This window comes from Desmodus rotundus, chromosome 1, assembly GCF_022682495.2.
Source record: "Desmodus rotundus isolate HL8 chromosome 1, HLdesRot8A.1, whole genome shotgun sequence".
In the NCBI taxonomy this organism is placed as follows: Eukaryota; Metazoa; Chordata; class Mammalia; order Chiroptera; family Phyllostomidae; genus Desmodus; species Desmodus rotundus.
The window spans coordinates 18,887,664-18,911,029 of NC_071387.1; the positions used below are offsets into that span (position 1 = coordinate 18,887,664).

Genomic DNA, 23,366 nt, shown 5'->3' on the forward strand with positions numbered 1-23,366 from the left:
AAGTAGGGGAGTGATATTCTCAGTTGTTTTATTTTACTTTTTTTAAAAAGATTTCGCTTATTTATTTTTAGAGAGAGGGGTAGGGAGGGACAAACAGAGGGAGTGAAACATCATTGTGAGAGAGAACATCAATTTGTTGCCTCTTGCATGCACCCTGACCAAGGACTGAACTGCAGTTCTTGGCATGTGCCTTGATGGGAAATCAAACCGGCAACCTTTCACTTTATGGGATGGTGCCCAACCAACTGAGCCACAATGGGCAGGGCTCAGTTGTTTTAGAAATATCATTCTGGCAGCAGTGTATGGAATTGTCTGAAGATATTAAAAATCAGAGCAACTTCAGATAAGGATCTGTGAGCTTCTTAAAGTCAAACATTTGTTTTCCTTATTTTTGCACCTTTAGTGCCTTGGACTATGCCTGGTACAAAGTATGTTCTCAATAAACATTAAACATTATTACTATGGCCTCAACAACACAGCATGTGAATACAACAAAGAAACTTAATAGCATTACAAGAGACTTCCACAATTATGTGTAATTGTTCTGGATAGTAGAGGGGTTTCTCCCTGCCTTTGCTTTACGGCAACTCATTTGAGTTAATATTCAAATGTATCTAAACTTGTTTTATTTCCGCCTAGATTCAAAATAATAATGGTGAAAATAATGGTGAAAATAATGGTGAATTGAAAATTACAGAAAAACGTAATTGTTCTAACATTCTCATCATAAGCATAATTTTAGAAATGATACAGAAACATCAGCTACTGAGACAAAAATAAGAGATGATTTAGATAGGGTAAAACTCACTATAGATATATAGAGAAAACTACTTTAAGAAATTTCTAAAGATAAGCAAGGTGAAAGTAATTGCCAAACATATGGCACACTAAGAGCAAGTATTCCTTTTAAAGAGTGTATGGACTAGCTAACAGCATGGGCGCTGAACCAGACTGTGAACTGGGGCTTGTAATATAGTATCTAGTTTATAAGTAGTTGCAAAGCACTTATAAGAATAATGCTTGGTACATAGTAAGTGCTCAATAAAAGTTAACAATTTTAAAATTCTTCTTCTTTTAAAGTTAAAAAAAAGATTTTATTTATTTACTTTTAGAGAGAGGGAAAGGGAGGGAGAAAGAGAGGGAGAGAAACATGGGTCAGTTGCCTCTCACATGCCCCCAGCTAGAGACCTGACTCTCAACTCAGGCATGTGCCCTGACCAGGAATCAAAACGGCAACCTTTCAGTTCACAGGCTGGAACCCAATCCACTGAGCCACACGAGCCAGGGCCAAAATTATTATTCTTAATGTAGCAGAGACTACTATATATTTCCCCAAGTATGTACTCCCCTTCATATTTTAATAACAGAATCTGCAAGTTGTAAGTATGCACATGACTCTCCTGAATAAACACAGCATCTTTCAACATTATTACAGCTAAGGGTGACCACGTGACTAGGTCCTGGCCACTCATATGTAAGCAGAAGTGTTATGTGGCAGCTTATGGGAACCCTCCTTGAGAGCCAAGTAGAAAGAAAGAAGGAAGGAAGGAGGGAAGGAAGGAAAGAAGGGACTCTAAACTCCTCCTCAAAAAATAAAAAGGAACAAGTGAATACTTACCAGATTCTCAAAATTAAATAGTTTGAAATAGCTAAGGGTTGGTGAGGATACAAAGCGACAGAAACTCTCAAACATTGCTGGTGGGAGTGTAAACTGGTACAATCACTTTGGAAAACTATTTTGGTGCATGTGAAGTTATACATACTCATTAATCCAGAAATTCATTCCTAAACTTGTATTTTAGAGAAAGGTATATATGTACTAAGATACGTGTCAAAGGATATCAGTAGGAGCATTAATTGCAATTGCCATAACTGTACTAATCCAAAGGTCCATCAACAGATAAATAAACTGAGGTGTATTTACACAGTGGTATACTAGTCAGCAAGAAATTGAATTAACATCCATTGAATGGCAGCAAGAATCAAAACTAACACCAATAGTAAGATTCAAAAATAGGCAAAACTATATCCTTTAGAAGTGCACACTTAGGTGAAACTTTAAAGCAAAGCAAAGCAGCGATTACCGTACAGTCAGGATTATAGTAATCTCTAGGTCGAAGGGTAGAATTCCTCCAGGGAGAGCTGTGATTAGAAGAAGAAATAGCTTCTGAAATGTGCGCCGCGCTCTGTTTCTTCCCTTGAGTGGAGGTTGCACGGATGTTTCTTTAAAATATATATTTTAAACTATACATTGTCTTATGTACTTTTCTATGTGAATATTACATTTCACAAGTTTAATTACAGGTATATAAAGAAACACTGTGCCCTTGGCCTCTTATCTTTTTCAATCCTTTCTCTCTCCTGCTGTCAGAAACATAGATACTGCCACCTGAGACCCTGAGAACAAGGATCACAACATAGAAATACCAGAGTAATGAGCGGGAAGGTGAGTCCCTGAGGACTTTGTGGGGCACAGCTGCCATATCAGTTCTGAACCTTTTGCTTCTGTACTTCATTTACATGAAAGAGAGAGAAATTTTACATTATTTTAGAATTTTGTTATTTATACAGCCAAACCTGATATGAATATACTTATATACAAGATCTTCCAAAAGACAACCTATTCCGTAGAAAAACTACCTGATTCATACACACACACATAGATACATACAAACACACACACAATTAGGCAGTTAATTCATGGACTAAGAATCCAAAGAGCTCGTAAACACTAAAAAGTGTGTAATTTCAGCAGTAATCAGAGAAATGCGAATTAAAACAAGATAGTGTTTTCATGCAACAGATTAGTAAACATTTTAAAAAGTAAAGTATTCATTTCTGTTGAGTAGTCAGGATAATGGTCCCTCTCAGGCATTATTAATGTAATTGCTACAAATTTTCTGAAGGTAAATCGGCAATATCTTTTAAATTTGAAATGCTCTTACCATTTGAGACAGCAAAGCAATACACATCTATATCATGGAAACAAAAGCAATAATAAAAGCAATAACACTTGAGATCATATGTTCAAGAATTCTCATCATGGCATAATTTGTCAGTGTAAAAAAACTGGAAACAATCTGTTAAATCCATCAGTAATAGAATGTTTGGATAAATTAAAGCACAGTCTTTCTATTAAAATATTATGCAGCTGTTAAAAATGAGTTCAATCTATATCTCTTGCTCTAGAAGTTTGTTTATTACATACTGTTTAGTGAGGAAAATAAATGACTCATCTTTATATAATTGGTCAACTTATTTTGTGTATAAATGTGTATGAACATACAGGAAGGTGTGAAAAAATACACCCAACACTAACATTGGTTATTTGGGAGTCAGGGTAGATTCCTTTATTCTGTAATCATCTTTGGATGGTTTCACTCGTTACAATGAGTATAACTATGTGCTGCTTTTGTTTTATGTCATTTAAAATTGGCTTTAATAAAAGGTATAAATCCAAGAATGCAAAATAAGTAATGTACCTCAGAGTAGGATGAACATCTTCATAATTGATTATTGTCAAACATTAAATCCATATCACTGAAGCCAACTGCACAAACCTGTACAAAATAAAGTATGTAACTTAAGAAAATCATGTGGTTTATCTACTGATGTTTCATAATTAGTATTTCATTAATAAGTAACTTGAAAGATAACCATGTGCTAGTAAAGTAAATAAATGCATGTTACTGCTTGCAATCTTCTGGGAAAGAATGTAATACCAAGCTATGTTATTATGGAAAAGAACACAAGAGTTAAGAAATACAGAGAAAAGGACAATTCCTTTTTCCTTATCAGATGAGTCTAAAGATTCCCAAATGAGTGTGTGTATGCCTATAAATCAAGGCATCCAAACCTCCCAGTTCCAACCCGTCTTCCTGCTTCTTCTCCATTGTTCTTCCTCCATCAAGGCATGGCCGACACCTAGCCAGACACCTGAGTCATGTTTGCCTCCTCCCTGGTGCTTTGCTTTTTCCCTGAAACTGTCTGGTTGCTAAATCCTCTCAATTTTATCTCTGGAATGCTCCTGCCCTTGCCCTTCTCCTGAACCTATTGCATTTGGCCAGGATTATTTAATAACACTGGCGCTGCCACCAGCAAACAAGTTTAGGCTCTTTTGCCAGGCCTTCTCCACCTTTCCCATCTGCCTTCTTGTGGCTTCCCACCACCTTCTCCACTGTCGCCCTCCTTTGCTCTGTATGATCAAGATTTTGCTCACTCGCGAGGACCTCCTTGCTGACCAAGCCCGGTCCTCTGACCCTCAGAAGCCAGGGAACCCCAGGATATGGACAAGTGCATCCAGAAGAGCCAGAAGCCAGGAGCCTGAGGGGTGGGGCAGGGGCGGGGCCTCCCCTGGCCGGGCTGGCCAATGGAAACCCGGAGAGCGGGGTCAGAGGTCACCTGTGCAGTGAGCGGGAATTTCCGCCATTGAAGATCTCGGTAAGAGGTGTTGCTTCCTCCAGTAAAAGGTCTGAGAGGCTGGAGCGAGGCGGAGCGGAAGTGTTTCTGAGCTGAGGGGAAGAGAAATTCAGGGTGGGTTAGAGTATGGCAGCTCAGAACTCTCTGGAAAGCAGATTTGTGTGGCTCTGTGGCGACAAGACCCCAGAACCGGTGTCCGCCTCACCTGATTAGGCTAGAATAGAGGGTGGGAAGGAAACACGGAAAGGCCGATAGGACTTCTCTCCACTAACTGGAAGTTGTATAGTTAAACAAAATGAGAAAATACAGGGGCTTCGCTTCCTCCTCGAATTTCACGGTTAAAATGGCGTTTTTATGCGAGGGAGTGAGGGAGGGGTGGGGTGTGGTGCGTCAGGCTGGTGGGAGGAGACCGGAAGCCAACCCGGAAATTCGCCCTCGCCTGCGTGCGTGGTCTTCAGCGCGCTGGGGAATTGCGTGCCAGTGTCCGTGTGTACACTTAATACAGAGCGCTTTCCGTACTTGTGAGTTACACCCCGGCACCACTAGGAGCGGAAATCTTGGGAAACCTTACTTTTCGACCTTGTGTGCAAGCGCCTGACCTAATTCTAATTTCCTGTCTGCATTTCCATTTTGGCCCGGTAGGCACAGGTCAGCAGGTAGCACAGGAGAACCTTTAAAAACAGGTAAGGGAAAATATTTCAGGAATTGCTGCCATTCCAAAGTTGGCTATTTTAAGCACATTTTCTCTAACCATGATATTGTTTCCCTCCTTGTCTTTGATTTTTAGACATAAGGCCTCTCTATCTCTCCTCCTATCCATCCCCCACTGTAGGATGGAGTCAAACATCTGCAATGCAATGCGCATCAGCTGCAGATGAGAGAAACGCTCTGCGCTTCGTAACGTGGTCACGGACAGGCCTAGGCTGCAGGCTCCGCGCTCCGAGCCCGGTGGGATGCTCGGGGCAGGCGGCCAGCTCACGTTTCTCCCTCACATCTGTGTTTCTCTCCCTCTTTCCCCCCCTTCCCCTCTCTAAAATGACATAAAATTAAAAAAAAATAAGTTAATTAAATTAAACAGTTGTCCTGAGAAAACCCCTCTACCGGTCTTGCGAACTCCAGCCTCTCTTGCAAGAAAATAATTACATTAAATATATTTCAATCCCTCAACTGGAAGTTGTATGGATTCAACAATATGAAACTTAGATGAATAATTTTATATCAACATATATTATTACATACTAGATATAAATCTTTAATAAGTGTTATGTCCGTGGTTAATTTTTTTTATCATTCAGAGCCTTTTTTAAATGAGTGAACCAAAATTTTGTGATTAAGAATGATTTTTCTGCTCCTGGCTTTGCTGTCTTATCAACATTTAATTTAATTTTTATCTTCCCAGCTGTTGAAACTTGTATTGCTTTCAAAGGAAGAAGATATGTTTTCATTATTCAAATATTGTGCGATAGACTACTTATATGAGGTAGGGTGTTACTGGATCGCCATCTATTTACTAAGAATTGTGATATAAAAAGTGTTAGCTGTCGTCACTATATGATTATGATAGTTTTACAGTTGTCCCTGGATTCATCCTTAGTCTAGCTCCTTTCGGATTCATTTAAAATTACTTCCTACTTTTAATGTAGCTTAAAAATGCCAGTCTGGGAGAGAAATAATTGACAATTTAATATGAAGTTAATGTTCTTAGGAAACAAATGGAAACTCTTGGCAAGTCTGAGCTGCTTTCATGAACAATTTTGAGTGATCTTTATTGAAAGGAATGTGGGGAAAAACAATCTTAGTTATCTTTAGGATAAAATAACAGTAACAACATGTATTGACCGCTTACGGTGGGCCGGGTACTTTGATGGATTATGTCATTTGATCATTCCAGCTACTCCTTGAGGTAGACACTAGTGCAAAGGTTTTACAATTTTACAGTTTAGGGAACTGATGTCTAGAGAAGCTAAATGGCTTGTACAAAGCTAAGAGTCTAGCCAGCCAAGCACATTGTTAAGAACTAATTGGTGTACTTGTCATATAACAGTTCACTGTTCTCATGATCTTAATTGACAAATTAAACTTTAGTTTTAGGTTATAAAGAAAACTAAAATAAATTACTCCAATATGACTAAACCTGTGTTACATTATACAGAAAATAAATACATAAAGGCATTTGCAGTTTTTATTATTCCCTCATAAATGAGAAGGCAAATGTGTCCTTATAACATATGTGATAGGGAATGAGAAGTCATTGTTACACAAATATGTTTGTGAATATATTGGCCACTTGCAAAATTAGTCTATACTCAGACACCCTTAAACTTCTATCTTTGCCACAATATCTCAGTTTCTTGTTTGTGTACCATATCCCCGATACAGTACAAATATGATACTAATCAATGACAAACCTTGCAAAAAGTGCAGGATTTTGTAAAGTTCATGAAAACAGTGTTGAAGAACTACTCAAATAACAGGTAAAGCTATTATCAAATGATGACCTTGCAAAATTAGATTAGTTAGTAAACACGAGGAAGAAAATGATTTGAATATTAAAGGAGTCAGAGATGCCTTGGAAAAATTTGATTAAATCCTCAAATATTTTCTAAAAATATCTTCTTTATGATCAAAGGTAAACTAATGTCTAATATATATATATCATCATGTAATACATGTGTGGGGAAATTATGACCAAAAAAGCTATTATAATAACTTTATTTTATTTTTTTTAAATAAAGTATCAATCAAGTTATTTTTCTTTCTTACTGTGAACCTTTGGTTCTCATTTTATGTAAATTACTTTAACTGATCTTTTCTTTGTACCATCTATTCTTGAATAATGAGGATCTCTTATTTAATATGTTATCACACCTTCAGCTAACATAAAACTCTTGGGAAATAATGTAGGAAACTATTCTTTGTCCAAGTTCCTAAAATAATGAACTCTGTGGGAAGTTGAGAGTCACTGAGGGACAGTTTCGTGGAGGAGCTAGTGCTTAAGACAAGCCTTGAAAATGAATAGGATTTTGATAGTTGAGGAAGAGTAGTGGGGCACTTTTCAGAGGCACACTGGAGACCACGGTGTCAATAAGGAAGTGACTGCTAAATGTCAAGGGAGGTAGTAAGAGACAAGTCTATTTAAAGAGAACTGTTAGTATTAGAGAGTGGTGGAAGATAAAGCTAGAAAGTGAAGGCAGAAGGAATTACAAATTTGCTTAACTGGTTTAACAGTCTTCTAAAGAAAGAGTTTTATTTATTGTATTTTTAAAAATCAGAATCGCATTTGATAGTTGTCACAAATGAAATAATGCAAAGACAAAGGTTAAGACAGCTACATTATGCTAAGTGGAAAACAAAAGCACATTGCAAAATGGTATATAAATGGTGTGATCCCATTTTTTGCCAAAGACACATTCACACACATTTTGGCCTAACTTAGGAAAAAAAAAATCTGTAGGAAAATACACAGAACTGTTATTGATATTACCTTGATTTTCTCAGTATGTGGTTCTGTGTTATTTGATATTTATAATGAGTATATATTGCCTTTAAATAAAAATATATAAATTTAAAAGAATAGAGAATTTTAACATTCTGAATATTGATAGGTAAATATGTTAAATCCGTTAAATATATTAAAAGATTTTATAATCTTACTTTCTTACATAGAATGTAGTTAGAAAGAAGTTTTGCAGAGATACTTTATTGCTTCGAATCCCTTCATGTTTATATCAAGATGGAAATTGTCATGTACAAGTTATTGATAACACATTTAGGAGGCCATGGACAAGAGGTATGTTTTATTTTTTATTTCTCAAAAATCTATTTTTAAAATTATTTTAGAGTTTAGCACAGTAAGTTAAGAAGTTGTAGTGCTTTTCTAATTAAATAAAACCCATTGCATTTATTCATTTATGTGACAAAATAAGGAATTGAAAAGCTTATATTAGATATGAATAGAACAAATAAAAGACTTGTAGATGATGAAGTCTTAAACTATTCTAACATTGTAAACATTTATTATAAAAGGGTCTTGCTCAACTGTTGGAGGGCTACTTTAAATTGCAATGATACACTGAATATAACACTATTTTTAAATGTTCATGTACAAAATATCATCCTTTGCTTTCATCATGTCATTGACTTAGGAAAGAGGTAGGCCCTGTGGACAAGTTAAGTCAGATGATAACATTTATTTAGCATATATTATATATCAGGCACTATTATAGGTGCTATAAGGACATAGTTACTAATAAGACATAGAAATAGTCCCTGCCCTCAGTGGGTTTTCAGACTGGTAAGAAGGATGTAGCAATAAAGCCACTAAATACATAAACTAATATCTGTTATTGATAAATGTATAGAGAAGATACAATAATGTGATGTGATATGAAGTTTTAGAAGTGAGGAGTGCTATTTCCAATGATTATGGGAGGACTTCTATGTAGAGGTGGACATTTGAGTTGAGACCTGACCTGAATAATGAGAAGGAAACAACCATAAAAAGATATGGGGGAGAAGCCTTTCAAGTAAATGCAAAGTGCCTGACTCAGGAATAAACTTGATGTGTGTAAGGGCCAGAAAATTAGGCCATTGTGACTGCTTCATGAAAAGGTAGAGAGCTGAGAACTAGGCAGTTTCTGAAAGATAGAAAGCTTTGAAGGCCATAATATGGCTAATGTGGTAAGTCATTGGACAGTTTTAGGACAGGGAGTGACACAACCTGATTTATTTGTTAGAAAATTTATTCTGTTTGTCTAGAGGATGGAAGGGATAGGGACTGGGAGGCTAGAGTACAAGACAGGAAAGTTAATCTGGAAGCTATTGTAATAGTTCAGAACCTAGACTATTAGATGAATCTATATTCTACATAAAAAATGGTGGGGCTTAGACACTAGTCATATAATAATGGAGATGTGAGAAGTGGTTGAAACTGGGATTATTTTAGAGGTGCAGCTGACAGTGAGAGGGTTTAAAAAAATAGAAGAATGAAAAATTTCTTCTAGGTTTTAGACCTGAGCAACTGGGTGGGTGGCAGTGCTATTTCCTAAGATAGGAAAAGGCTCATGGGGAAGCCAATTTTTGGCTGGAAGCAGTAGCTCTGCTTTGGCCAGGTTAAAATGCCTGTAGGCATCGAAATGGAGGCATCAAGGCAATTGGTTATATTCATCTTGAGCACAGCTGGAGCTTCAAGTTGGAGTCATTGATACGCAATTGCATATAAAGTTGTGGAACTGGATAAAGTGACTGAAAGCATGGGTATAGACAGAGCTGTGAGCCTAGGACAGAGCCTTGGAAAACTCCAACAATGAAAAGGCTGACAAAGAAGGAGGAACCACCTAAGAATACAAGTGAGATAGGAAGCCCAAATGAGTGTGGTGTAGAATTCTAAAAAAAGAAAGTGTTTCAAGAAGGGAGAAGTAGTCAAAAGCTTTTGTCCCTGTTAAAAGGTCAAGTAAGATGAGGATAGTGAGTTGACCATTAGCTGGACTAAATGTGGGGCATTGATGACCTTGGTAAGAGAGATTTCACTAGAATATTGGGTAAGAAAACTTAATTAGAGTATATTGAAAAGAGAATGAGGAGTGGAATAGGCAACTCTTTGCTATGAAGGAAAAAAGAAAAATGAGGCATTAGCTTAAGGGAGAAATGAGATAAAGAGTTTTGTTATGTTGTTGATGTGTGATTTTTAAAAAATTTGTTTGATGAGGAAAGAGACTATATGTTTGTTTGCCAGTGGTAATAATCTTGGTAAAGAGAGAGAAAATGATGATGCAGGAAAGAAAAAGAATAACAATAAAAAAGGGATAGTATCAAGAGCACAAGTGGAGAAGATGGGATTAGATAGAAGCTAGGATAGTTCTTCCATTGTGATAGATAGGAAGACAGAGTTTGAAGGTACTTAAGCCACTGAGATGGTAGAATTGGTGGTGAAAGATCAGGTGGTTTTGGTTTATGTCAGTGTCCTATGTGGAGGCAAGGCCACAAACTGACAGAGGGTAGGAAGATGAGTATTGAAAATTTGGGGGGGAAAAGTGTTAAATAGTTGTCTTCAAAAATGAGAAAGCCAGTTTTATTAGGAAGGTATACTATTATCATCTGTCAGTGTTGGATGCCCTTTTGAAATTTATGGTCATAATTTGAAATGAGTTCGTTCAGCGTGGCTGGATAATTTTTTTTTCCAGTAATTTTCAGCTGTGTTAGTGTACTTACATGAAGTGGAGAGTAGGGGTTTTCCTAAATTAATACAAGGGAAAGAGGGGCAATAGAAGAGTCTTTGTAAGGAAGTGGTTATGGGATGGCCATGGGACCTACACTATCTGAGAAAGAAAGTGAGGACATGAGGGAGGATGAGTACCATAAAAATGGAAGGGTCGGGATAGAAGGTCTCAGTCAGGTTGGAGTAGCCTTCAACCGACTGCTTCTCTAAAAGTACAGAAGGAAAAAATGAGTTTATAATTTCTTCCTATTTATTTTCCTTTTCATCTTCTTATAAACAATGATAACAATAACTCTCAATATGTATTAGGCTCTTACAATATGTCAGATAGTGTTCCAAGCAATTTACATGTCTTTTCACATTTAATATTTATACCAACACTATGAAAGGGCCATTATTATTCTTAATTTGTAGATAAGGGCACTGCGGTACAAAGAGGTTAAGAGATTTGCCCAAGATCATATAGTTAATAAGTAGCAGTACACATATTAAAATCCAGGCAGGGTGATTCTACATAAAAGATGTACAGTAAACTTTCATATTTTTTCAGTGAGGCATGTGCTCAGATGTTAAGTGATTTGTTCAAGGTAATAAAACTAGTATGAAGTAACACTGGTGGTAAAATACAAGTCATTTGACTCTTTACCCAGTTGCTTCTTCTGACACTAGTATATGACATGGTTCCTCTCCTTAAGGAACCAAGGGTCTAATTTGGGACAAAAATATAGATACATACATTTTTAATATATGATATATGATTAAGTACCAGAGGGAGTGCTACTGACAACATTATAGCCTTTCAAGGGGAGTATATTAGAGTGAGTTGGAATGGTTAATAAAGGCTTTGTAAGAAATAATGTGAGCTGTTGAAGAAGACTCTCTGGGATGGTAGTGCTGTGTAACCAAAAGAGAGGCTGTAAAAATGAGGGTAGGATGTTCAGGTGATACTGTTCTGACTGCAATAGGGTTTTTAAAGGAGGAATTGTAATAATGAGAATAATTACTTAAATATTTGAAATCTGGTATAACTTTGGGAAAATTGCATTATGAAAAATAAAGGTAGCATCATAATGTAAAAGTTGAATGTTTGGCTTCCTTTTATTAAGTGTAAAAGAAAATTCTAGAAGCTAATGTTTACTATGCTCCTTTCTAGTCTCAGCGGTTTCAGTCTGGGGAATGACAGATAGCTCAATCGTGGATCAATGGAAAGCAAGCCTCGATGTGGAAGACTTCCTCGAGAAGTAAGTGTCCTTCACCTCAAATTTCCCTTTTACATCCAAAAGATAAACAGGAAGTTCTCCAGACAACTAGAGAGAGAAGATCCTTTCCTTTATATCCTCACAGATTGGTTTTAATCTGAAGAAAAAACCTTAATCTGACCACAAAAGAGAGATTAATGTAAGTGATTTACATCCTTTTTATCCTTCCCTCATTTATCATATACTAACTGTTCTCTACACATTTGTGTTACAAAAGACATACAGAAATTAAGAAAATGTTATTATGCTTTTATTCAGTAAGTAAACTTTTTGTAGAAAGTGTCTATAGAGAGGCCTTTATGTTAAAATCAATCTTTTCCACTGTAGTATAAATGCAGATTTAAGACTATTTTCTAACATAGTTTGTCAAAATGTTATTTATTATTAGTTCAGTCATTCATCAGATATATACTACATACCATCCTGAGTGCCAGATACAGAATACAAAAATGAATAAGACAGCCTCTACTCACAAAGAACACAAGAAAATATGAAATAGAAATTTATAAATAAATAATTACAATAAAGTATGGGAAGTACAGTGACAGATTTAGGAACACAGAGCATAATAAGAGAGCATCTAATGTGTTCAACATTGTTATTGTTAATGTAGATGCAAATTAGAGATCTCAGTGCAAATGTACATAATTTGCTCTATTGCTTCAATACATGCAAAGAGTGCTGATCAGACCCAAGAAGGATTTAGTTATTATTCACATTTTTAAGTTTTAGTACTTTAAGTTTTCCTTAGTTGCACTTGAAGGAAAGAACCAATTTAAATGTGTCTAGACTCTAAATACAGAGAAGCCTCATATACCATTTCTATCATCTGAGAATTTAAACGTTAGGCTAGGAAGATAATATATATAAACATAGAAAAAATTAATATGATAAGAATTAAATGATACCATAAAATGACCATCATAACATCACAAGGCATAACACCAGTGCAAAGTATCTGTTACATAACTGAACTCCCAAGCAGTGAGTAAGTAGACAGGTATAGTGAAAAGAGCTCTGCATTATGAATTAAAGGATGTGGATTTCAAGTCTTGATTTGAAAAGTCAAGTACTACTTGACAAGTCATTTTATCTAACTCTCACTTTCTCTGTCAGTATAATGATGATGGATCAATGCTTCTCAAACTTTAATGTAATATAAATCACTTGAGCATCTTATTAAAAATGATGATTCTGATTCAGTCATTTGTATTAGGGATTCTGCACTTCTAATATGCGCCAAGGTGTGCTGATGCTGCTGGTCTAAGATACAAGATACAAGTAACAAGATACAAGATGATCTCTAAGATCTCTTTTCACTATATGAGTTAGATTGGTAGGGCCGTGCATTTATAAGGAATTGAGCTAGAGCTGGACATTGAAGGAAAAAACTACCTGAAAGAAAACATTTCAGGCAAAGAAAACAGCATGTCTAAAGGCCCAGAGGCAGGAATATGCAATAAGTACTTAACGAAAGCAGTGATCGGGCTACCTTGGCTCAAATCAAAGATTTATGTATGAGAGAAATGAGAGGCTGAACAGGAATGGACACCCCATCATATCTGACCTTCCACTCATTTTGCAATATCAATATACTTACAGTCCAAGGCAAAGCAGGTTTAATCTATAGCAGCACCTACAATAAGATTTACATTTCTCAACCTCCCTGTGGCCAAACATTGCCATGTGATTAAGTTCTTCCCAATGGGACAGAAGCAAAAGAGGGTTATGTAATTTCTGGGAAATGTCCTTAAAAGGAAGTGGCATGTTTTTTTTCTCTCCTTCCTGATGCTTGAATACAGATATAATGACTGGTTCCAGCAACCACCTTGGACTATACTGACAAGAACTAGATCTAGCCATGGCAGAGTAGAACAAAAGGTGCCTGAGTCCCTGACAAATTGTAGAACTGCCTTAGTAGCCATGAACTTCAAACTGCCACACTTTTTGTGTGTGTTTAAGCCACTATTTATTTTAGTTTTGTTTAAGGCAGTAAAATTTAATTTTTCATAGACTTTGCTTCTTTATAGTATGTTTTGGTTCACAGCAAAATTGAGCAAGAAGTACAGAGATTTCCCATATTCAAATTTAATTTTAAATTATTCAGGAGCCACTGCAGTTTTGATACCTAATGGAACTTAAGAACAAACATCCTGATCATTAGCACTACCTAGATTTCCTAAATCTTGCTTTTCCTCTCTGTCTCACCTGTCTTTGTTTCTTGTTTCTATTTTTGTTACTTCTTTTTTTCAAAATTATATGTATTTATTTTTAGAGTGAGGGTAAGGGACGGAGAAAGAGATGGAGAGAAACCCCAATATGAGAGAGAAACATTAGTCAGTTGCCTCTCCCATGTGTCCCAACCAGGGACCTGGCCCGCAACCCAGGCATGTGTCCCGATGGGAAATCAAACTGGCAACCTTTTGGTTTGCTGAATGATGCCCAGCCCACTGAGGCACACCAGTCAGGGCTTTGTTACTTCTTTTATAAATGTTCTTTGCCTGATCAATCATTTTTGTTTTATAGATTTCAATGTCAGGCACTCTTTTTTTATTTTTTAAAGATTTTGTTTATTTTGAGAGAGAGAGGAAGGGAGGGAAAAAGAGAGTGAGAGAAACATGGATGTGAGAGAAAAACATGATCTTATGTGCCCCAACTGGAGACAGAACCAGCAGCCTTTTGGTTTGCAGGGTAATGCCCAACCAACTGAGCCATACTGGTCAGGGCTGTTACTTCTTAGTATTGATTCTTAGACCTCAAGTCTTTCACTTTTACTAATTTGTTGGTATATTGTGTTTTAACGTTATGGGCATTTTTCTGCCATGTGTCCCTAAAAAACCTTTTGTTCTAAAAAATTGCACACTAAAAATAGCAGGGCATACAGGAAAATTAGATTCTGTAGTTAAAGCTATGCAACTTGCAAAAGGGCACTAACAAAAATAATATCTATCCTAATTTTTTAAAAATCATCAGCATAAGTAAAAAGACATGTTAAATTTCTAACAAATAAATACATATTAGAGTAAAATAGGACTTTGAAATAAAAGGAAGATAGCTTGATGGATAGGCTAAAGGAAGGGTTGAGGCTAATTGAATTATGGAGACAAGGGCAAAGGCAAAAAGATCAGGGAAAACGATTCAGTAAGCTTCCTAGCTTCTAGGACAGAACAAATTGGCCAAATAGAGCAAGAGGAAGAACATATACCAATATTTATATTCTCTATTCCTCTGAGGCTTGTTGCATTCAGATGAATACCGTTGAATGTAGGACATTGCACATATATTTACTTCCTGTATGCCTCATAACAATTTTGTAAGCTCAGTATTACTATTCCAATATCATATATGAGAAAGTAAGACAGATTAAGTAACTTGCCCATGGTCATGCAGCCAGTCAATAGTTGGAGCTATTATCCAACCCTTGAAGTCCCAATCTGTATGACTGCAAACCCTATATTTTTTGTTTGGTTTGGTTTATGTAACAGCTTTATAGAGATATAATTTATATTCATATAATTCAGTTTTTTAAATGTCCAATTTAATAGTTTTTATTATTCACAGAGTTGTACAACCATCCCCACAATCAATTTTAGAGCGTTTTCATCAACACAAAAAGGGTCAATGTTCTTATGAGTAATATGGACCTAAGTGAGTTGAGATGATTTTTTCTTGTACCTTATATTTTCTTCAAGAGTAAAGCAGAAACTTGAGAGATTTTTCTATCTATGATTTTTAAGATATGGCATATTCATTTTCTTCTCCAATTACATTGGGAAATCATATTGATTTTGGTTATTTAAGTCTGTATAGGGAATTATTAAGGGTAAAATATTTTAGGATATTAGGAAAAAAAGATGTATTAGGTTGTGCAACTAAAATGCCAATAATATTTTATCTGTTGGGAAATTCATTGGAAAGATCTCTTGTGAGTTCAATATCCTAATTGTATAGACAACCTTTCCTGTTTCGTAAACTAATTAGGAAGCAGGCAAGGTGCAGGCAAGGTCAAGGGAGACAAAAAAAAAAAAATAGTGCCCAGGATGAGCAACTGCAGGGAGTTATCAACACCCTAAGCTTGAATGTGGACTTAGTGGTAAGTCCTCTGAGTTAGTGGACTTAGCAGTAACCAGCCCAGTTAAGAAGTTCAGCTATAGAGAAGGGCTGTATGACAAAAGATATAACTTTATAAAAGAATGAAGCCACTTACAAACTTTAGACTAGGACGGGAGAATTTGGGAAAAGTATCCTGTTTCTCTCCCCACCTTTGAGCTCCTGGCTGAACCCAACAAGAAACCAGAGGGCTAAGTTAGTAGGTTCTTAGAGATCAGCCTCCGAGATTGAAGAATAAAATATAAAAGATTGGATAATAATATGGAAAAGCAGACATGGATTATCCAGCACATGGGCATGTGGGCAATTCATGGCAGAGTCTAAGAATCTGTGTACCTTTAACATCATCACTTCCATTTTTAGAAAAATTATACTTTAAAAAATACATATTTTATTGATTATGCTTGATAGTTGTCCCAATTTTTCCCCCTTTGCCCCTCTCTGCCCAATAGCCCCATTTTATCCAGCAATCCTCCCCACCCACCTCCCCCTGCCTTAGTTCATATTCATTGGTCGTGCATATAAGCTCTTTGGCTTCTCCATTTCCTCTACCATTCTGAACATCCCCCTGTTTATTTTGTACCTACCAATTTATGCTTCTTAATCCCTATGCCTTTTCCGCCATTCTCCACCCCCCTTTTCCTCCCAGTTGATAACCCTCTAAGTGATCGCCCTATGTATGATTCTGTTCCTGTTTTGGTTGTTTGCTTAGCTTGCTTTTTTAGATTCCATTGTCAATAGCTATGAATTTGTTGCCATTTTAATGTTCATAGTTTTTATCTTCTTTTTCTTAAATAATTCCCTTTAACATTTCATATAATGATGGCTTGGTGATGATGAACTCCTTTAGCTTTACCTTGTCTGGGAAGCACTTTATCTGCCTTTCAATTTTAAATGATGCTTTGTTGGGTAGGGCAATCCAGGTTGTAGGTGCTTGCTTTTCATCACTTTGAATACATCTTGCCAGTCCCTCCTAGCATGCAGAGTTTCTTTTGAGAAATCAGCTGACAGTCTTATCAGAACTTCTTTGTAGGTAACTCTCTGATTTTCTCTTGCTGCTTTTAAGATTCTCTCTTTATCTTTAACCCTAGGCATTTTTATTATGATGTCTTGGTGTGGTCCTCTTTGGGTCCAACTTATTTGTGCTTCCTGGACTTGCATGTCTATTTCTTTCACCAAATTAGGGAAGTTTTCTTTCACTATTTTTTTAAGTAAGTTTTCAATTTCTTGTTCTTCTTCTCCTTCTGGCACCCCTATGATTTGGATATTGGTACATTTGGAGTTGTCCCAGAGTCTTCTTAGTCTATCCTTGTGTTTTTGAATTCTTTTTTGTTCTTACTGTTCTGATTGAATGCTTTTTTCCTTCTTTATGTTCCACATCATTGATTTGATTCTTGGCTTCCTCCCCTCCACTGTTGATTTCCTATAGATTTTTCTTTACTTCGCTTAATGTAACCTTCATTTGTGCCTGGGTCTTTTTTATGCTGTTGCCATACTCAGTGAGTTCTTTGAGCATCCTGATAACCAGCGTTATGAGCTCTGCATCTGATAGGTTGGTTATCTCCATTTCATTTAATTCTTTTTCTGGTTTTGTTCTGTTCTTTCATTTGGGCCATATTTCTTTGTCTCCTCTGTTTAGCAGCCTCCCTGTGTTTGTTTCTGTGTATTAGGTAGAGCTGCTTTGACTCCCTGTCTTAGCAGTGTGGCCTATTGTGGAAGAGTGTACCTGTAAATTGTGTGGGGCAGAGCCTTAGGTGATTGCCAGAGCAGGGCAACCCATTTCACTGCTTTGTGGCTCTTTGTGGGGGGATGGCTCACTGAGGGGACAATGCTGCTGCCTGGCTTCTGGAGTTTTGCCCAGGAAGATTCTGTCTCCCGGCATTTGCCTTATTACTAGTCATTTCACTTTTCTCCCTGTATGCCACTTGTGCCCTCCAGCTGTTTTCTTGGTGCTGAATCCCAGAGAGGGTGGATCTGCATAAATCCTAAGTCTGTGCAGGCCCTTTAAAAGGAGGCTACTGAGAATCGACAGTTTCTTCTGCTGCCCCTACCCCCACTGGTTTTTATAGGCAGTAGTTATGGGGATTTATATTGCTGGCGCTGGAACCCTGGGCTGCTGTGTGGTTTGGTTTGGGGTTGGGATCCCTCGCTCCAGAGCTATCCCTTCTGATTTTTACCCACCGTGTGTGAATGTGGGACTGCCTGTTCAGCTGCCTCTCCATTCCACTCTGTGGCTCCAGGCCTCTCCACCTCTCTCTGTGTCTCCACCCCTTCTACCCTTCTGGATGAATGTGGCTTCTTGAAATCCTTGGTTGTCAGACTTCCATACTGCTTGATTTTCTGATGGTTCTGGGTGATATGTGTTTTGTAGTTTAGTTGTAATTTTTTCTGTAGTTGTGCAAGGAGGCAAAGCATGTTTACCAATACTTCCATGCTGACTGGAAGTCAGTTTGCTAGTGGTCCTGGCCATGGACCCCACGGCAGCTCTGGCACCTCACTGCAGTGCTGTGTGGCTCAGTACTTTCTCAGTATACTCCCTGTGGCAGAGCTCCAGCCGTGTCAGAGCTCCAGCCATGGCTGCCCTTATCCTGTACCCTCCCTGCTGCTCACAGCCCCTGGCACTGCCCCCCAGGAAAAGTACCTTGATAAAACAAGTGGGCAAGTACACAAAGATATTCCCTGCATTATAATAGCAAACAATCACAACAAATTTAAATTTTCATCAAAAGGGAACTGGTTCAACTAATACAATGGGATCCTGTTCATCGATTCAAAAATGAAGTGAATGTACATTGATTGACATGTAAAGGTACTCATGCTTTACTGTTTAGCAGAGAAGAACAGGTTATAGAATACTATGTATATGAATCCACTTTGGTTTAAAGATATTCAAAATAATTTTTAAAATATATAATTTTTAAATTCATTTATTGAGTGGTAGGGCTATTGTCATTTTTCTCTGTATTTTTTGGAATTTGGTATTTTTTTCTACAGTGAATACATGCTATTTGTTAATAAAGATGTTTTAAAATAGGACATACATAAAATCAGTAATTTTATGATGTCATAGAAGAACAATTACAGGAATGGTGACTCAGATTAACTATGAATTTGAAGAAATTGTTCCAAGTTCAAATCCAAACTCCCAAACTGAATTCGAGGAAGCCAGCTTATATGCTTATAAGGACTACAATGAAGTCTTTACACCTATTAGATGTTCTGGAAAATGGCCAGAATTTCAAGGACAGATCCAAGGTAAAACATTTATTTCCATTGTTATAAAACATTTTTTACTAATACACAGATTTATTCCAGTGAGTTTGATTTATTAGATTTAATTTCTTATTTTATTAAAGATAATCCACCTACAAAGTTATAATTCTGAGCTTTGCCACATTAGAGAGATATTTTTCTCTTTTATATTAATCCATTATTGTAAATTAGGTTTTTGGAGTTTAAGTGTGTTGGACATCAAAATAGTCTCAGAGATTTGATCATAGTTGCTCACAGCATCTGTGTACAGATCTGGTGACACAGCAGTCTGGTGTAACATTAAATTAGTAGATTACTAAGTGGTGCTTATATTTCATTTTCAAAAATCTCCTAAAGATTTTCAATTTTTTCTTACTTATGTAAAACCATAATTCAAAGTAGAGATGGATAATTTCAGTATTAGGTCAGGAAATTTGTCCAGTTTTTACAAATTCACCGTAAGTAATAATTAAATATTTTATCCAAAATATATTTCAAATATTTCATACTGCTAGAGGGTACTGAATTCTTACAACCTTCTAAAAATTTGCTAAGAACCATCTTTCTTATATGTATAACTGCCTAGTTCTTTTTTAAATGAAAAAAAAATTAAGGCTCTGTTATATAATTGCTAAAATGAAAAAACATAAGGCTCTGTTATACAATTGCTATTATCATTCAAGATATCCTATAGATTGAGCATGAAAAATAAATTGATTCTTTTGTTGCTGTTTTATGTAGACAACATATATATACATTTTCAGTGTTGGCAAATAGGTATGTGATGATATATAAAGAGTTAAATCCCTCCCTATAGTTTCAGAAGACAGATAGAGTAACTGTATTAAAGACTAAACTTCAGAGCATGATATAGTAGGAAGAGTCTAAATTTGGAATTAGAAGATTTTCATTGTCCAACTCCACCCTTAAAAGTTGTACAAGTTTGGGACAGTTATTAAAAATTTCATGGTTTTCAACTTTCTTCTATCATTTCTTTTTGTTTATTCTTCTAATTTCTTATAAAATTTTGTGTGGAACAAATTGCACACCCACACACGTAAAGAGATGGTTTGTAAAAAAAAGAAAAACAGGCTACCCAAACATAGCTATTATTTTTAATGTGGCAAACTAGAACCTACTGTTGGCAAATTTAATAATATCTATTGTCTGCTTCCCCTAGAATCAGAATCTTCATCTTACAGAGTCAGAATCTTTCAATTCACTGAATGAAAATATGCTTGAGTTTCCCAAAACAACAGCTTCATAGATACAGAGGACGAATTGATAGTTGCCAGATGGAAGGGAGGTTATGGGGCTGGGTAGGAAGGGTGAAGGGATAAAGTACAAATTAGCAGTTACAAAAAACTCATGGGGATGTAAAGTACAGCCTATCCCTATATTCCCACAGAGTCAATAATGTTGACTACGTATGGTGCCATGTGGGTACTAGACTTATAGTGGGGGAGGGTTATTTTGTGAGTTATATACATGTCTATCCACATGAAACTAATATAATATTGAATGTCTACTGTAATTGAAAAATAAATATTTTAAACCATATTTACACTATGCTATGTACATGAAACTAATATAATATCGAATGTCAACTGTAATAGAAAAATAAAGAAATATTTTTTAAAATGCATGTGAATTATTCATATTCTATATTTTCTTTGGATCCTATTTCATTAGATCTCCTTCTTTTTAAGGCTGAACAATATTCCCTTGTGTATATGTACCACATTTTCTTTACTCATATCTGTCAACAGACACTTAGGTTGTTCCCATACTTGGGCCATTATTTATAATGCTACAAGATAACATGGGAATACAGATATCTCTTTGAGATAGTGATTTCATTGGCCATCTGTTTCTTCCTTCACATTTATATCTTTTTTTTGTCTCCCATGCTGACTGGGACCTCCAGTACATTGTTCAATAGAAGCAGTGATAGTTGCTATCCTTGTCTTGTTTCTTACAGAAAAGGACATACTTTAATGTTTTGCCATTAAAAATGATGTAAATACCATTTCATTGTTTAAATCATTTTCAATGTTTACATCATTCTCAATGGTGAAATGTTAGAGAATTTACTTTATTGGGTTGAGAAGGCTTCCTTCTGTTCTGAGTTTGCTGAGAGCTTTTGATCATGAATGAGGATTGACTTTTACTGATATTTTTGTACAACTATTATCTACATCTTTATAGAATGTCCCTCTACTAAAAACTTATAGTCCTATAATCTAAACATAAATTGTTTTACTATTATGATCATGCTATGTATATATTACATTATTTAAAAATGTTAACATTATCTTGGGAACATTTCACCATGTACTTAACTTTTCTTCAAAAGCATGGTTTTTAATGACTGAAGTTTTTCTGTGGTAATTATTTTCTTTAAAAAAATTTTTTTATTGTACATTTCCATCAATGACTGAAGTTTTTAACCTTATTTATGATTCATACATTTGAGAACACTAACGTTGTCTTTAATTTCAAATATGTACATGAATGTATGTTTCATTTCTAATTTCCTTAAGGTCAATGCCTGGAAATGGAATTATTTGATATAGGTATTTTTTTTAGCTATATGTTCACTAGCATGGTATGAGAATACCCTGTTCACACCAACCTTGTAATCACTAGGTGTATTACTGTTGATGTTGTAGTAGTACATTTATATAATATGATCAGAAAAAATATAGTATTTTTACTTGCACTTTAAAAACTATTGGAGCTTAGTGGCCATTTGCACATTTTTATTTTGTGAAATGATTCTCTCTTTTGTCATTTTTCTATTCTTATATTTTATCTTTATATATCAAAGATATCAATAACTCCAAATCTATTTACTTTGAACTTAACCAGTCCTGTCAATGTTTTCTTTTCCTTTATGGTTTCTTTCATTGCTTTATACTTAAAAAATTCTTCCTTGAATTAGATAAATATTTATGCATGTTTTCTTTAAGATTTTGGTTTAAGTTTAAAACTAAGAATGAGGGGCAGCTCTAAGGACCCTAGAAGCGGGACATGACACAGGTGACACCTCTTGGCCATGGGGTCCCAGCATTCCACCTCTGCTCGCCCTTTTTCCTACAAGTGAAAGAAAGATGAAAGCTACACTGGATGAACGGGAGCAGGAAGAAGCCATTGCCCAGTTCCCATAAGTGGAGTTCACCGGGTGGGACAATATCACCTGTCTCATTTGCCAACGGACAGGCTACATTCCAACAGAGCAAGTAAATGAGCTGGTGGCTTTGATCCCTCACAGTGATTAGAGATTGCGCCCTTAGAGAACTAAACAGTATGTCCTCCTCTCTGTCCTGCTCTGTCTCCTGGAATTTGGTTTGGTGACTTTCTTCCTGTTTCCACATTCAGTCCTTGTGGATGATGACGGCATCAGAGTGATGAAAGTCACATTTAATGATCGGGACTCCTTTGTAATTCTTGCCATCAAGGCCACCCTGAAAATCAGGAACTCCAACTTGTACTCTGTGGCAGTGACCAGCCTGCCCAGCCAAGTTCAGTACATGAACATGGTGGTTGGGTCATATGTGACAACTAACACCTCTCTCATTTCACCTCAGAGCAAGCAACTGGTTGATTTTACCATGCAGGCAGAGATGGGAGGACCATTTGCCTATGCGTACTCCTGCATATTACCCAATATCCAGGTGCACAACATAGTGATCTTCAGGAGAACTTCAGTGAAGATTTCATACGTTGGCCACATGACCGAGAACTCCTTGGAGATGCATCACTATGTGGATGGTGGAACAAATTCCTCAGCTGTTTAGAAACTGCTCTTGATTCTTCTATGGCAGTGCCTCTCAGAAGAGATACAGCATCTACTTCCAGGGCCTGAGTTCCATACCTGCTCCAGGTGGTGGAAGCAGAGGAGAAACTTGTTCTCTTAATCCCCAGCACACTCCCTCCTACCACTTGCGAGGAAAACTCACCTCTAGCACTATTGATGTTTCTCTGAACCAGCAGAACCACTGCCCAGTACCCCAGTCTATGCCCAGCAAATAGTAGGCACTCCAGGTTTGAAGAATTTAATTCAGATCTTTTCAGCTCTTCTTGGGGCTGGTATAACTTGGAAGCAT

General features: G+C 36.5%; 1 protein-coding gene and 1 pseudogene across 1 annotated transcript in view; both read left to right on the top strand.

Annotated features, from left to right (window-relative positions):
* The first annotated feature begins 5,854 nt into the window (after positions 1-5,854).
* The window catches only part of SHOC1 (shortage in chiasmata 1), a 64,549-nt gene continuing 47,037 nt past the window's right edge, over positions 5,855-23,366 (top strand). The window contains 4 exon segments of the mRNA XM_024562471.4: positions 5,855-5,899; positions 8,086-8,209; positions 11,790-11,877; positions 19,076-19,260. Coding sequence (XP_024418239.3) covers positions 5,855-5,899; positions 8,086-8,209; positions 11,790-11,877; positions 19,076-19,260 — 442 coding nt within the window.
* LOC112306331 (transmembrane protein 106C pseudogene) lies at positions 22,316-23,057 on the top strand (annotated as a pseudogene).